The following is a 16,109-nucleotide window of genomic DNA, read 5'->3' on the forward strand; positions in this document are numbered from 1 at the left end:
AACAAACTGTCAGAAAGAGAAATTAAGAAAACAATTCCATTTACAACCACATGAAAAAGAATAAAATATCTAGGAATAAATTTAACCAAAAAAACAAACAAAAAAAATCCCAATGTGATTAAAAAACAGGCAGAAGACCTGAATAGACACTTTTGCAAACAAAACACCATGCTGGCCAACAGGCACACAAAAAGATCCTCAATGTCACTAATCATCAGGTACATGCAAATCAAAACCACAATGAGATATCACCACCTCACACCTGTCAGAAAAGCTATTATCAAAAACACAACAAATAACAAGTGTTGGTAAGGATACAGAGAAAAGGGAACCTTCACACACTTCATACACAAAGTAGACTTTTAAGTCAAAATCTGTCATAAGAGACAAAGAAGGACATTATATAATGATAAAAGGTTAATTTACCATGAAGACATTTATAAACATATATGTACCAAACATCAGAGCTCCTAATATGTGAAGCAATAATTTCTTATTGGCAAAATTAAAGGGAGATATAGATTTATAAAGATAGAAGAAAACTTCAAAACCCTCTTTCCATAATGGATAGAACAGCAAGACAGAAGATCAATAAGGAAATGGAGGCCTTGAATAACACTAGAGCCTAGTTAGACCTAGCAGACACATACAGAAATGTGTTACTGGACAGTAGCTCTCAGGTGCATATGGAATATTCTCTCGGGCAGATGATATGTAAGACTGCCACAAATAAGTCCTAATAAATTTTAAAGACTGAAACCATACAAAGCATCTATTCTAATCATAATGGATGAAACTAAAGAAATCAATAGCAAGAAGAAAACTGGAAGCTCCACAAGTATGTGGAATTTACACAGTGCATCTTTAAACAACCAATGGGTCAAAGAAATCACATGCAAAGTTAGAAAATACCTTTGAGATAAATGAAAATGAAAACACAACATATGAAAACTTATAAGATGCAGCAAAAGTAATGCTAAGAGATAAATTTATAGTTATAAATTCTTAATTAAAAAACATTAAGTCAGTAACCTAACTTTACACCTTAAAAAACTAGAAAAAGAATAACAAACTAAACGCAGAGCAAAAGCAGTAATGAAGATTAGAGCAGAGATAAAATTTAGAATAGAAAAAAAAAGAAAAAAACAGTAAAACAAAAGAGTTGGTTCATTGAAAAGATCAACAAAATGAACTTTAGCTAGACTGACTAAAAAAAGACTCTAAATAACTAAAATCAGATATCAAAGAAGGGATATTACTATCAACTTTACAGAAATAAAAAGAATTATGAGGGAGTACTATGAACTGTGTATCAAAACAGGATAACCTAGATAAAAATGGACAAATTCCTAGAAACACAATGGGCCAAAAAAAAAACCATGAAAAAAGAGAAATATGAATAGACCTGTAATTAGTAAAGAGACTGAAATGGTAATTAAAAGAAACCACCCAACAAAGAAAAGCCCATGACAAGATGGCTTCACTGGTGAATTCTATCAAACATGAAAACAATTAACATGAATCCTCTTCAAATGATTCCAAAATCAACTGAAGAGGAGGGAACACTTCCAAACTCCAAATTCTGAGGCCAGCATTATCTTGATGCCAAAAACAGAGAAAGATTGTACAGGACAAGAAAAACTACAGACCAATATCCTTGAAGTATACAGATTCAAAAATTCTCAACAAAGGCGGGGGGAATGGGTGAAGGGGATCAAAAGGTACAAATTTCAAGGATAATTCAATCATAGGGATGTAATGTACAGCAAGCACACCAACTGTAGTTAATAATACTGTATTGCATATTTTAAAGTTGCTAAGGGAGTAAATTTTATAAGTTCTCATCACAAGAAAAAAATCTGAACTATGTATGGTGATGGATATTAACTAGACTTATTGCAGTGGCTTTTCAATATAAAGACTGAATCATGTTGTACATGTGAAACTAGTAGAATGCTGCATGTCAATTATATCTCAATGAAAACAAACAAAAAAAACACTGCTTCAGACTGTGATATAAAACCTATTTGAAAATAACCTTTAATTGCAGTAATTCACCCCTCCGTATCCCACCCCCCCACCATTGTCACAATTCAGCTTAAGGAAGTATATCAATTCTTTAAAAGAGTCAGATGTTTAAAAGAACTGTTACAAGAAAAATTAAATGGGGATACTGAACAAGATAGGTGGAAACATCCTCTACACAGGAGAATCATATAACAAAGTAAATAAAGCTAATAAGCCTACATTAATCATACGTAACCCAGTGAAGGCCCTCTTCAGAATGACTTTTTGAATATTGGTATGACAAAGATGATTATGTATCAGGTGACTGTGAGGTTGTTTAAGTTAAAAATCTCTAACTGATGCTATTAGTATCATTAGAGTGATAATTATTATTATCATTAGAGTGAAATTATCATTTCTAATAATTTCCAAGGTTATAAACTTCTTAAAATTGGGTTCATACTTTCCACACTTTAAGATTCCCTATATTACTAAGTATCATGGTCTAAACATAAATGTTTGTTAAGTCGAATTTCTGCATAAGTTGATAGCCTTTTATTTTCTCTAGGAAAATAAAATTTATTAAGCTAAAAAGACAGTGTCTTTGAATTATTTTCAAAAATGTATTATGACTAAGAAAAAAAGCTCTTAGCAATAAAAAAGTTATATAGATACTAAACAATTATCTCAACTTTCACTTTAGTTAAGAGATAACTTTATATATGGATAAACTGTATATATTACCATATTTTCAAAAATAACCTGTGTCAAATTGAATGTTAAAACATTCAATTACAGACTGCCCTTAAAATTCTGAATTGTCTCCATTACAGGTATTTGGCTAATTAACCCATTATTCTACAAGAGGCGGGTAACAGTCACCATGCTATGATAATTCTCTTGCCACATATAATACCATTGTATATTACACCAATTTAAGCAGTTGAATTAGGCCACACTGCCAGCATAGCCAGAAAAATAAAGTTAACTTTAAAGTTAAAACACCAGTTGCTTTTTGTTAGGTAAGAACTTTCAATGAGCAGTAAGAGCAAGACCATCATCTAGGAATCATATGACTACAGCATACAATATAAACAAGAGTGTACGATCATTGGGTATCACAGGTGTTCAATGCTTTCAACAGTTAAAACAAGAGAGTATTTGATTAATATAGAGGTAAACACAAATTTTAATCACCTTGTGACTAATGTTAATGACAGCAACAAAATCATGGTGTTTTCCCTAGTAAATGTTTTTTAAAAAAATCCTCAACAAAATCTTAGCCAACAAAATTCAATAGTACATAAAAGAATTATGTACTTTATGGTTCAAAACACAAATATCAATTAGTGTGATACATCACATTAATGGAACAAAGGGTAAAAACCACATGACCATCTTAATTGATGCAGAAAAAGTGTTTGACAAAATTCAACATCTTTTCATGATAAAAAAACATTCAACAAACTGAACAGAAGGAAACTGTAACAAGTTAATAAAGGCCATACATGACAAGCCCACAGATAACATCATACTCTGTGGTGAAAAACTGAAAGCTCTTCCTCTAAGATCAGGAAAAATTAAGGATGCCCATTTAAAAAATATTTATTGGATTGACTGAGTGGCTGCTTCCGGTCTTAGCGGCAGCATGCAGGATCTTTCGTTGCAGCACACAGGCTACTTGTGGTGCGCAGGCTTCCTTGCTCTGTGGCATGTGAGGTCTTAGCTCCCTGACCAGCGGTTAAACCCACATCCCCTGCATTGCAGGCGGATTCTCAACCACTGGACCACCAGGGAAGTCCCAGGATGCCTGTTTTTGAGGCTTCTAATCAAAGAGTACCAGAAGTCGTAGCCAGAGCAATTACCTAAGTAAAAAAAAGTTAACCAAATTGGAAATAAAATCTATTGGTAGACAGAATCTTATATGTAGATGTGCCAAAAGATTCTATATCCCACACCCACACACGTTAGAATTAACAAATTCAGCAAAGTTGAATGATATAAAATTAATATGTAAAAATCTGTTGTATTTCTATATGTTAACAATGAAAAATCCTAAAAGGGAATTAAGAAAACAATTCCATTTACAACTGCATCAAAAAGAATACAATACTTAGGACCAAAGTTAACCAAGGAGGTGAAAGAAAGACTTGTGCACTGGAAACTACACAAAGTTGATGAAAGACGTCACCGAGGACAACACACAGAAAGACGTTGTGTGTCCATAAACTGGAAGACTCTGCAGACGTCACTACTACCCAAAGTGATCTACCAAACCAATTCAATCCCTATCAAAATCCCAATGATGTTTATTACAGAAAAATATAGTTCATTCTAAGATTCAAACAAAATTTCAAATGACCCCCAAATAGCCAAAACAGTCTCAAAAAATAATTAAGTATAAGGACCCACACTTTCTGATTTAAAATTTTAATACAAAGCTACAGTAGTCAAAGCAGTATACTGGCACAAAGACAGGAGTACTGACAAGAGTCCAGAAAAAGACACAATAGACATACATGGTCAAACAATTGTTGACAAGGCTGCCAAGATCATTCAATGGGAAAGGACAGTATTTCCAACAAATGTGTTTTAAAAACTAGATATTCACACGTCAAAAAAAAAGGTATATGCTTACCTTAAATCAAATGCAAGTTAACTCAAAATGGATCAAAGACCTAAATATAAGAGATAAAACGCTTATAAAAAAATGTTAAGAAAAGCTTCATGACAGGATCCGACAATTATTTCTTGGACACCACAGAAGAACAGGCAATTAAAGAGGAAACAAATAAACTGAACTACATCAAAATTAAAACCAATTATGTGTCAGAGGGTCCAACAGTGAAAATGCAACCCAAGAAATGGGGAAAAAAATTACAAATCTAATAAACTTATCCAGAATACATAAAGAACTCTGACAACTCAACAAGGAAAAACTTACTTTTAAAATGGGCAAAGGATCTGAACAGACATTTCTTCAAAGAAGATATCCAAAGCCCCCGAAAGAATACAAATGTTCAGTATCAATAATTATTAGGGAAATACAAATCAAAACTACAGTATAATACAATCTCACATCTATTAGAATGGCTACTATCAAAAAAATAGAAAATAAGTGTTGGTGAGGACGTGGACAAATTGGTCCTGTTGGTGAGAATGTAAAATGGTATAGCCATTATGGAAAACAGCATGGCAGTTCTTCATAGAATTACCATATGATCCACCATTTCCACTTCTGGGATATACTTGAAAAAATTGAAAGTAGGGTCTCAAAAGAAGTATTTGTATACCCATGTTCATGGCAGTATTAGTCACAACGGCCAAAAGGTGGAAGTAGCCCAAGTGTCTGTCAACAAAATGGATTGACGAAAGGTGGTATCTACAGACAATAATTATTACTCAGCCTTAAAATGAATGGTACAACATGGATGAACCTTGAGAACAGCATGCTAAGTGGTAAGTCAAAAAAGGTAATGCATGACTCCACTTACGTGAGATACCTAGAGCAGCCAAAATGGGAGACAAAGTAGAAGGTGCTTGCCAGGCTAAGGGGAGAGGAGAAAGGAGTTACTGTCCAAAGGGGAGTTTCAGCTCTGCAAGCTGAGATTTGTGGAGATGCAAAGTAGTGACTCCTGCACGGCAAAGTGAACGCTGTATTGCCACTAACTGCATACTTAAAAACTGTCCTTTTTGATGGCAAATTTTATGGGTATTTTATACATTCACACACAATTTCCCAAAGTTAATCAACAATTAAAACTTGTTAACTGAAAAAAATAAATGTGATTCTGCATCACTGCATCCGTGTGGTCAAAGTTGCCAGTACCAACACTGGGACAAACTAAAGGTCCTTGTTTTAGAAAGAAATATGCTTAAGTATTTGGGGATCAAGAGGCAAGCGTAAGCAAGTTACACTTCTGTGACAAAGCAAACGTGGCACAACGTTCACACTCGCTGTCCATATGTGAAATGTATATGGGGTTTATTTTACCATTCTTGCAACATTACTGTAAATTGGAACTATTTCCAATTTGAAAAACAAGGCTTTTCTTGGCCAGTTTTGAGACTAAAATAAACCATGCAGCAATGGCCATTTATACAGAAAAATAGTACTTTGACATTTAAAATTTCTCAGGTATGATTATCACATTAACACTTGGCACCATCACGAATTTTAACCCTATATAGGTGAAAAGTTTTAGGTGACTGGGACTTACTACTTTAAATGCTAGAATGGTGCATGAATAGCTTTCAAGTCTTTTTTCTTTTTTTTTCTTTTAAATAACTTATTTTTATTTCTTCTTCAGTTTATACTTAGGTATACAATGATTTTTAAAAACTGGATGAAGTCATAGTGTAAAGTGCTACTTTACTTTTCTTGTTTAGAATTTTTAATGATCAAGGTCATCAACATCTGCTTCAGTAGATGGCTGTGCTGGTTCTCCAAGTGTTTCTGAGAATATGATGCAAAAATGACGCTGCAGATAACAGCTGTTCTTCCGTCTCCACCTAGTGGTTAGTTATTACCTCTATCTTTACCTACCTGCTTTTTACAACGATCACATTTGTACTTTTAAATTTATTGAAAGTAAGGGTAAAGAGATCCTGAGAGATTCTAAGTGCACAAACTTCATATTTTGGTTGTTCAAAGACTTTTACCAACAATCTCATGTATTTCTGAATATCAACAGTCAGATAACACTTCCCCAATTTGTAACATAAGATTTCTATAATTAAAATCAATGACTTATTCTTGGATTTAGTCATCTTGATTAATGAGATTTCTCACAAATAAGTCTGCAGAGACTATAAAAATGACTTTAAAGTATCACAAAAATAGAACTATACAGCTGTAAGTTATACTATTCTCTGTCTCAATTGCCTGGCTGCTCATCAGCAATTATAGCGATTTTCAACTATGCCCATGTTTCCTCTTAGATAGTACTTCTTAATCTTTTTTCAAATTGTAGGACCCTCCTCCCCCAAGGAGAAAACGAATTTGAAGGTGAAGGTGAAGTTGCTCAGTTGTGTCCGACTCTTTGCGACCCCATGGACTGTAGCCCACCAGGCTCCTCCGTCCATGGGATTTTCCAGGCTAGAGAACTGGAGTGGGGTGCCATTTCCTTCTCCAGAGGATCTTCCCGACCCAGGGATGGAACCCCAGGTCTCCCGCATTGTAAGCAGACGCTTTTACCATCTGAGCCACCAGGGAAGCCCTTATAATTAGTTTTATTATAAAGCATTCAAATGAGGATCAACGAAATGAAGACACATGGAAGATGAGGTACGGTCTGGGAGGAAACGCAGAGCTTCTGCACTCTGTGGAATCAAGGCACATAGCCATAGCAGCACATCAGTGTGTTCACGGAGGAACACAGGAAGCTCCACTGACCCTCAGTGCCCCGAGTTTTTAACTGAGGCTTCATTATTTGGGCACGACTGATTACAACATGGGGCATTACAACTAGGTCAGGTCAATCTCCAGGGTCCCCACCCACCCACCACGGGGCCTGCCCCAAATTCCAACCCTCTGTGTGGTAGGTCCTTTCTGGTGACCAGCCCCCAATCCTAGTTATCCAGGGGTCTACCAGGACTCGCCTCATTAGCAACATAAAGACATTCCTAGTACCCAGGAAATCCCAAGGGCCTTAAGAAGTACACGGTGAGGAACCAAGGATGGAGGCCAGACAAACCATACCAGAGTTGGAAGGTTGAACTTTTAAGGGTCAAACCACTGTAACAGTTACAGTTTTTCTTCACTCACCAAGAACCAATTTTCACCCTGGTAGCGAATGCACCCTTGAAGACAATGAAGAGACAGCCCCCCAAAACCAGAATGGAATTTTATTGTGTAAAGTTTATAGAAGTATGACTAGTATTCTTCTGTAAAAAGTGCACAACAAATGGTTTTAAATATAACTGAGAGAACTGCGAATCCTATGACATTTGATACAGGCTGAATCATTTACAGGTACACTAAAAAAGTTTTTAAAATATCATCTTTCTCCAAAGAGTCCATCGCGCATTTCTGAAGAGTAGCAACGGGGAACCTCCCAGGCAGTCACAAGGGCATCTTATTGCCCTCGATGCTGATTTTTACTGCGTGTGCAGATCTGCTTTTTTTCCTGATGTCTGTGAACTTTCTCATCTGTTTATCCAGTCGACTGATACCCTTCTTGGAGGTCCCCTGAAACTAAGAGTGGGGTAGAAATTAAACAGCAAATTACTGAAACACATATATTTAGTTTTGTCTTTCACCTTCTTTTATCTGAAAGTCAGCAGACTGAAGAGCTCCCAGCTCTGGAATAACCAAAATAAGCTTTGGTGACCTCAGGAACAACAGAGCAAGTATACACAGCAGTGTCAGAAATGTATATTAAGCTCTCTCAGAGAAGAATAATTTTGTTGTTATCTGCGCCGTATTTTAAAATTTTGCCTCAAGTCCACAGAAATTTGCTAGGAGACAGAAACGGGGGAGGAATGAAACTACATTCCCCCTGATTCATCAGATTACATTTTGACTGTATGCTTTTTCCTTTCAAAGACCAAATATGGAGGTGACCACTTGACATACACAAGTTCAAACAGTGCTGGCATAAAAAATTATCTTCTAAGGCAAGGAAAGTCATCGAGAAAAAACCCTAAGCGTAACGAATGAGATCAGAACTGCTAAGTGCTTGCTGGAGCTCTAGTTTCAGATTAGAAATAGTCAGGATTCTATAAACCTGTGCAAATGATGCCCCTTGTCTGAAAGACTTCCAGGACTGCTGGGAGAAGTGATCAGGTAATAATAACAAATACAAGCACACAATCACGGCTCAAAATAAACATCGGCTACTACTACTATTACTACTACTTTGCAATCAGTTTGACACAAAAAGAAAAGTAAGTTAAGTCTCTTGATCGAAGAGGCTTACTACTTCTTGCATTCTCTTTCTACTTGCCCTTTTATGGTTAAAGATTTGTTGTTAGGTAATTTCTTCTATATTTTGAAAAGATTGTTATGTCTTGAAAAAGTGTGGTCTCCAAGAAGTTGACACCTTTAAGAAATGCTGAAAAGGTCTGCCATTTATGTTGGATCAGGGCAAACTCTTCTTGTTTGGTACAGTAATGCCAGCAATCCCAATCTTCATGAATGTTGAGTAGTTAAAAAGAGGTGAGTTTTTTCAGTTCTTTTCCCCAGATATTTACTACTGAATCGCCTGTGAAGCTTAATTCAAAGAATGCTAAAATAAGGTAGAGACTGGAGATACTTTAGGGCTGGTACTAGTGTGGTGAAATTCTTTTGAGTTGGGGAACCCCTCCTAGGCTTAGCTCACCTTTAGATTCAGCTTCTACCTCAGATATAAGCAAGGGTCTCTAATAAAATCATTCTTGAATAAGAGCTACATTGATATCCATCCTAGATTTTCTATGTACATCCAATTACAAGTATTATATTAACATCAATTTTAGTATTTGGCACTAGTCCTGTGAGGGGGTGTAAAAATTCATTATCAGATGAGAAAGCACTATCACCCTACGCAATACCCCAGATTTCTGGAGTCCCTTCCTTTCAGACAGTGTGCCCCGATTTTAGGATGTGCAGAGTCAGTGCACACTGGAAGCCTTGCCTGCTCAGATCTCTGCCGACTGCCCAGCTCCCAGCAGCTCTCCACATCAGCCTGCACTTCTTGTCCACTCCCAGCCCCTTCTGTAACAATTTGAGCCCTCTAATCTCAGCAACTGGGACACGCCCAGGCTGCGCTGATCTACTACCCCTTGTTATAGATCATAAGTCCCGTAGCTGGCAAATGCCTGGTTACCCCAAGTCTGAAAACACACAAAACTGAACACCTAGCATGTCAGATTCAATAACTTCTCTCTTGATTTCTTAACCCTACACCACCTAGGACAGTAAAACTGTATACTACACTTTATCAGTGAACAATCAAAAGCAGCCTAAAAGATTAGCAAGATGGGTTTGCTTTAAAAAATACGGTCAATCATATTATAATACAATATTTAGTCACTGAAGAATGTTCACTCAAATGAATTTTTACCATGTTAAGTAAAACACAAACCTAACAAGGTATAAAAGAATATGATCACAATTTTGCTTAAAAGTTCAAACACTACTACCACAACAAAAGAAACCCCAAACCAGTAATAATATGTTTATGCACACATATATAAAGGATTAAAGAAATAACCCAGAATGTTAATATAAGGTGTGGTGGGATTACAAGTGACACTAAGTTTATTTGTGCTTTTTGTATTTAAAGATTTATATAAAAACATGCACTGCTTTGTCATTTTAATGTTATTTTAAAAGCATTACATGGAATAAATTAGCATATAAACATACAATGTAGTGCAAGTTATTGAATTATTTAGAAGTGAAAAATCAGAAACCATAGAAGAACGAACAAATTATTAATATGTTTTTACATGATAGACTTATGCAGCCATTACAAATGATAAATATATAAGGTGGTTTAATGAGAGGAAGTGATCAAAATTATATAAATATAATTTTAATTATATTAAAATATCAATAGGAAACAAGGCAAAATTTTTGTCACATTGCTTTTGAGTGGTGAGTGATTTTTCTTTTTATAATCTCAAAATTTTCTACAATTATAAGCAGGAAAAACTAAGTTTAAAACATTACTGAAAATACATTTAATACATCAAAATTGTTAACAGTGGTGCTTTACATGGAGGAAGAATAGAACTTTGGGGAATGGGGTTTATTCTACAGTATATTTACTCATGTAATTTCAAAAATAAGAATTACACTTAAAATAAAAAGAGTTTCATGTGAAAGCCATTAATTCAGTTCAGTTTTCTCTTAGGAAGCGTGTTTTCCAGTAACACTCATAGTGTCTGTACAGTGTGAGAGCCTGAGGGGACATGTGAGGAGTCTTAATAGGGAGACAGTGCAGGACAGTTCACTGCAGTGTAACACAGGATGTGCTGATTTGTAGTTTAGTTGCTCAGTTGTGTCTGACTCTTTGTGACCCCATGGACTGTAGCCTGCCAGGTTCCTCTGTCCATGGGATTCTCCAGGCAAGAACACTGGAGTGGGTTGCCATTTCCTTCTCCAGGGGATCTTCCCAAAGCAGGAATCGAACCTGGGTTGCTTGCATTGCAGGCAGATACTTTACCAACTTAGCTACGAGGCCAGCTCCCCAAACATGCCTTATTATTATTTTTTGGACAGAGCTCTATAAGCCAGACAGGCCAAGATAAATAACAGTCCATTTTGATTTGGGAATGTTGGACAAAGGAGAACTCTGAACTTCCCTCTCGTCATGCTGGTCATGTCTCAGTCTAGAAGGAGGCTGGGCCACCTGTTCCCCCCTCCCCAACACCTACAGGGAGGGTGGGATCCAGACTATCAACACCGCAGACAGGCACATGCCCTTCCAAAAGAGACTGGCCATTACCACTTTTTACTACATTTTTCTCTGCCCTATTGTAGATCCTGATTTTCTGGAATAAGTGTACTGGGGAAGAAAATATATTATGAAAGAGAAGAATAAAAGAAAGGAAGAGACAGTGAGAATAGTAAAGGTAAAGAAAAACAGGGGTGGTGGGGAGGGGAAGGAGGGATATCAAGGGAAACAGAAATAGAAGAGGAAAGGGAAGGAGGGGACTTCCTTGGTGGTCTTATGGTTAGGACTTCAGGTTTTCACTGCCCGGGTTCAATTCCTGGTCAGAGAACTGAGATCCCACAAGCCACAAGGTGTGACCAAAAAGAGGGGTAGTGGGGAGAAAAAAGTGAAGGAAGTAGAGATGAAGGAGTTCTTAGCACTGAACCAGTGCTCTTCTACCTTTATTTATTCTCAATAAAGTAAGACTGTGTGCTTGGACTTCCAAATGTATATTAATTAAATTTATCTCCTAAATATTCAGTGTTAGGATTTATGCAATGAGCCCTCAAAGGCAGGTTACTGAGCCACTGATAACACAAAGCCACGTCCCTTCCACCAAGATGTTACTAACCAGCTTATATGCCTGTAAGGCAGACCAACCACTATGATTCTGGGCCCTGACAAAAACCTTTTTAATAAAAAGGGTACCAGGCAGAAAGACCAAAATATCTATCAGTGAGGTAATTATATACTGGGGTACTGATAAAGGAAGGGAACCTCATATCAATTTCTAAATATTCAAGATGACCAGAATGTCACTAGGTGCCTGTCACAGTCATTATTTCAGAACTAAAAGTGGTTCTGGCCTTTTCTGGTTAGGAAAGCACACACACACGCTTGTTTCCCCTCTAGCTGCTCAAGCCCATGCACAGAGCATGCTTCCTTGGGGATACCTCCCAGATAAGGCTCGGGCAGGGCCAGGCCTACAGGGGCATCCTGTTGCCTTCAATGCTGAACTTGACAGCACGGTGCACTTTGCTGAGTCGTTTCTGTTCTGCAAATCTCCTCTTATGCTTTTCCAATCGGCTTAGGCCCTTTTTAAGAATACCAGGCTAGAAAGAGTAGTTTGAATGGAGAATAAAAAAAGATTACTGAGCAGCAATGAGGATCAGCGAGTAGTATTTACAGTGATGGAGACATAGTGTCTACCCTAAACACCTCATAACAGACTGACTTAAAACAGCTCAACAGTAGGGTGCAAAAGGTGAGTTCTGTTCCTCAGGGTTCTAAAAAAAATAAAAGACTACACCAAAACACTCTAGCCTTCAAGCTTCAGTTGAAATAAAAGGAGTTAATATGAAGAAACTTCCCAACTGATAATGTTTCTTTAAGTCAGAAGTAATGCTCACCAGTAATAATGGTCAGAAATATAATCAAACCAGTAATAATAATAACCAGATAAACTGGCTAGATAAAGAGAAAAATAGCTCTCTTCAAATCAGACAAACCCTAAGAGCTGCTTAAGGGTTCTCAAACATGAAGTAAAAGACAGACAGTAATCTGCGTTTCAGATCCACCTTGTTGTCCCTGGACTGATTACTTACCCTGGATGATTCCATTTCCACATTCCACTTGGGCCTGACAACATAGTCCTTGTTCGAGGGCATGGGGACCCTTGCCCGGGCGCAGAATCCAGGATCTCCAGGTCTAAGAGCCCTGAGAACGGGAAGAAGAGCACGCTGCTTATGTAGCCAGCCTTAGCCGGGCCCATGCACTCATCCGCACATCTGTGTCAGATCTCCTCTGCCCTCCCGATGTCACCCACCCATGCCCTGCTGTCTTAGACGGCTGCATCATCACTCATGCTGCTCTATTAACTGCTCGACTTTCCCCACAAAGCCAGCTTCCTCTGCAGGATTCCTTATCCCCTCTTCTCAGCTTCAGATATAATCGTGTCTCTCTCCTTTCTAAGGCTGGTTCCTCCATGAGGACTCTGAATCTCAATTTCTCTGGTCTAATGGAGTCACTTGTGTTCACTTGTGACATGGAAAGTCAGGCAGTCAAATGACCTCCCAAACTGAGTATGACCATAAAGTGGTTTACATGGTTGTGCATATGCAACTCATACAGTCATCTTTTGGTCTGTTTCCTGTTTTGTAAAAAAAAAACTTGAGATACAGATTCACATGCAGTTTTAAGAATTAATACAGAGAGATCCAGTGTCTCTCTCAAAAAACAACATGCAAACCACTACAGCACACTATGGCAAGCAGGATATTGATGTTGCTGTCACTCATCAATTTTTATTTACATTTTCCCGTTTGGCTTGCATTCATGAATCTCTGTGCATGTGTTTCTACATAAGAAACCACCACACTATTTTCCAGAGTGGCTGTACCATTTTACCTGCAGCAGTGGATGAGTGATCTAGTTTTTCTGCATCCTTGCCAGCATTTAATGGTGTCACATACAGTAACTTTCACATACAAATTTAAGAACTACCATGCTCAAGTAAGACTGCCATCCTTCAAAAGTAAAGTCTATTCAGTGTCTGGGAATTCGAATCACTCAACTTTTAGGTAACTATCTCCACTGGTAAAATGGAGATTGGATATGTGTGTATGTTGGGGTGGGGGGTGGAAGAGAAGGCTAAAAGATTCTAAACTCTTTTCTATTCCCTTGTATGGTTTGCTCTATTCTTAAATATCAAGCTTCTATAACTTTCATATATGTGAATAGACCAACTGACTAGAAAATTTCCCACAAGTCTTATTTCCCCCTGAAGCCACTATCAGCAAACCTATCCACAAGTAAATGACATGTGCTCCCTCCAACTGATTTCCTGTTTGCCTTTTGTGATGTGGGTGCTGCATAATTGCCAGCATTCACTGCAAAGCCCCTCTGAAGTCTACTCTCCACCATAGCCCCCTCCAGGGCAGCCTTGTCCTTCTCTAGGTTCTCGTCCAATGTGTAGGATCACAGCTCCTCACTGGCCTTCGGTGGCTACACCCCTTTTCAAAGCATTCAGTTTATTTTTTGATGCATTTAGTGGGTTTTTTTGTTTTGTTGTACTGTGCAGCTTGCGAGATCCTAGTTCCCCAACCAGGGACTGAACCTGGGCCACTGCGGTGAAAGCACCGAGTCCTAACCACTGGACCACCAGGGAATTCCCCGTTCAGATTATTTTTCACTCTGTTAATCTCATGATTCAACAGTCTTTGCTAGGGAGATAACTATCAATGTCTCTAGCTCAAACTCCAGCACTAGACCCAGGATATTTACAGGACTCTCTCATTCACCTTCTATTTAATACGTTCAAGAAAAAACTCACCTATGACTTCACATCAACTTCTCTCCACTCTAGTGAAGGGTAACACCATCATCTCAGTTAGTTAAGTTTAAAATTCTGGTTGGTATCTTCAACTCTAGCCAGCTCTTCGCCCACCAAGTCACCAACTCCTGGCAGTTTTGCACCTGTGAATTCTCAACTTTCTGCTTCTCCATTACAGTTTCAGTTGACCTGTATCATCACCTTCAGTTCTTCTGCCCTGCAACCCATCCCACAGCATGCCACCAGCAGTGCATTCCAAATCAAATTTAATTTCACATCCATGCTCAAAAACTTTCTAGGAAACCAGAGAAGTAAACATCCCTCATCTTGATTTAAAGCACTTCAGAGTTTGGTCAATATTTGCATTTCCAACCTTATCTTCCACCACTTCAGGCACCACAGTTACTGCCCGATCACTTCGGCCTACTCAGTTCAGTTCAGTTGCTCAGTCATATCTGACTCTTTGTGACCCCATGGACTGCAGCACACCAGGCTTCCCTGTTCATCACCAACTCCTGGAGCTTACTCAAACTCATGCCCATCAAGTTGGTGACGCCATCCAACCATCTCATCCTCTGTCGTCCCCTTCTCTTCCCACCCTCAATCTCTCCCAGCATCAGGGTCTTTTCAAATGAGTCAGCTCTTCGCATCAGGTGGCCAAAGGATTGGAATTTCAGCTTCAACATCAGTCCTTCCAATGAATATTCAGGACTGATTTCCTTTAGGATTGACTGGTTGGATCTCCCTGCAATCCAAAGGACTCTAAAGAGTCTTCTCCAACACCACAGTTCAAAAGCATCAATTCTTTGGTGTTCAGCTTTCTTTATAGTCCAACTCTCACATCTATTCATGACTACTGGAAAAATTATGGATTTGACTAGATGGATCTTTGTGGGCAAAGTAATGTCTCTGTTTTTTAATATGCTGTCTAGGTTGGTCATAGCTTTTCTTCCAAGGAGGAAGTGTCTTTTAATTTCATGGTTGCAGTCACCATCTGCAATGATTTTGGAGCCCAAGAAAATAGAGTCTCTCCCTGTTTCCATGGTGTCCCCATCTGTTTGCCCTGAAGTGATGGGACCAGATGCCATGATCTTCGTTTTCTGAATGTTGAGCTTTAAACCAACTTTTTCACTCTCCTCTTTCACTTTAATCAAGAGGCTCTTTAGTTCTTTGCTTTCTGCCATAAGGGTGGTGTCATCTGCATATCTGAGGTTAATGATACTTCTCCCAGTGATCTGGATTCCAGCTTGTGCTTCATCCAGCCCAGCATTTCACATGATGTACTCTGCATATAAGTTAAATGAGCGGGGTGACAATATATAGCCCTGAGGTACTTCTTTCCCTATTTGGAACCAGTCTGTTGTTCCATGTCCAATTCTAACTGTTGTTTCCTGACCTGCATACAGGTT

General features: G+C 38.1%; 1 protein-coding gene and 1 long non-coding RNA gene across 20 annotated transcripts in view; both read right to left on the reverse strand.

Moving 5' to 3' along the window:
* Positions 1-3,172: 3,172 nt before the first annotated feature.
* LOC147378771 (uncharacterized) lies at positions 3,173-6,103 on the reverse strand. Its single transcript, XR_015149084.1, has 3 exons — positions 5,502-6,103; positions 4,646-4,685; positions 3,173-3,872 (listed from the first exon to the last, which is right to left on the reverse strand). It is a non-coding gene; the product is annotated as an uncharacterized LOC147378771 (long non-coding RNA).
* Positions 6,104-7,835: 1,732 nt separating this feature from the next.
* IWS1 (interacts with SUPT6H, CTD assembly factor 1) overlaps positions 7,836-16,109 on the reverse strand; it is a 45,969-nt gene continuing 37,695 nt past the window's right edge. For 13 of the 19 annotated variants that reach the window (XR_015149042.1, XR_015149079.1, XR_015149033.1 and 10 more), the window contains exons 13-14: positions 12,974-13,085; positions 7,836-8,203 (exon numbers count right to left, since the gene is read on the reverse strand). Coding sequence is in view for 8 of the 19 variants with exons in the window: in XM_086362291.1 (XP_086218417.1) it covers positions 8,072-8,203; positions 12,974-13,085 (244 nt within the window). In the remaining 11 variants the exon portion in view is untranslated. Of the gene's footprint in view, positions 8,204-12,322; positions 12,482-12,973; positions 13,086-16,109 lie in introns of all 19 variants that reach the window. The other 6 variants (XR_015149078.1, XR_015149055.1, XM_086362308.1 and 3 more) reach the window with 1 other exon arrangement.

This window comes from Bos grunniens, chromosome 2 (genome assembly GCF_055505025.1).
Source record: "Bos grunniens cultivar Pamir isolate PY7600 chromosome 2, Bosgru_T2T1.0, whole genome shotgun sequence".
Taxonomy (NCBI): domain Eukaryota; kingdom Metazoa; phylum Chordata; class Mammalia; order Artiodactyla; family Bovidae; genus Bos; species Bos grunniens.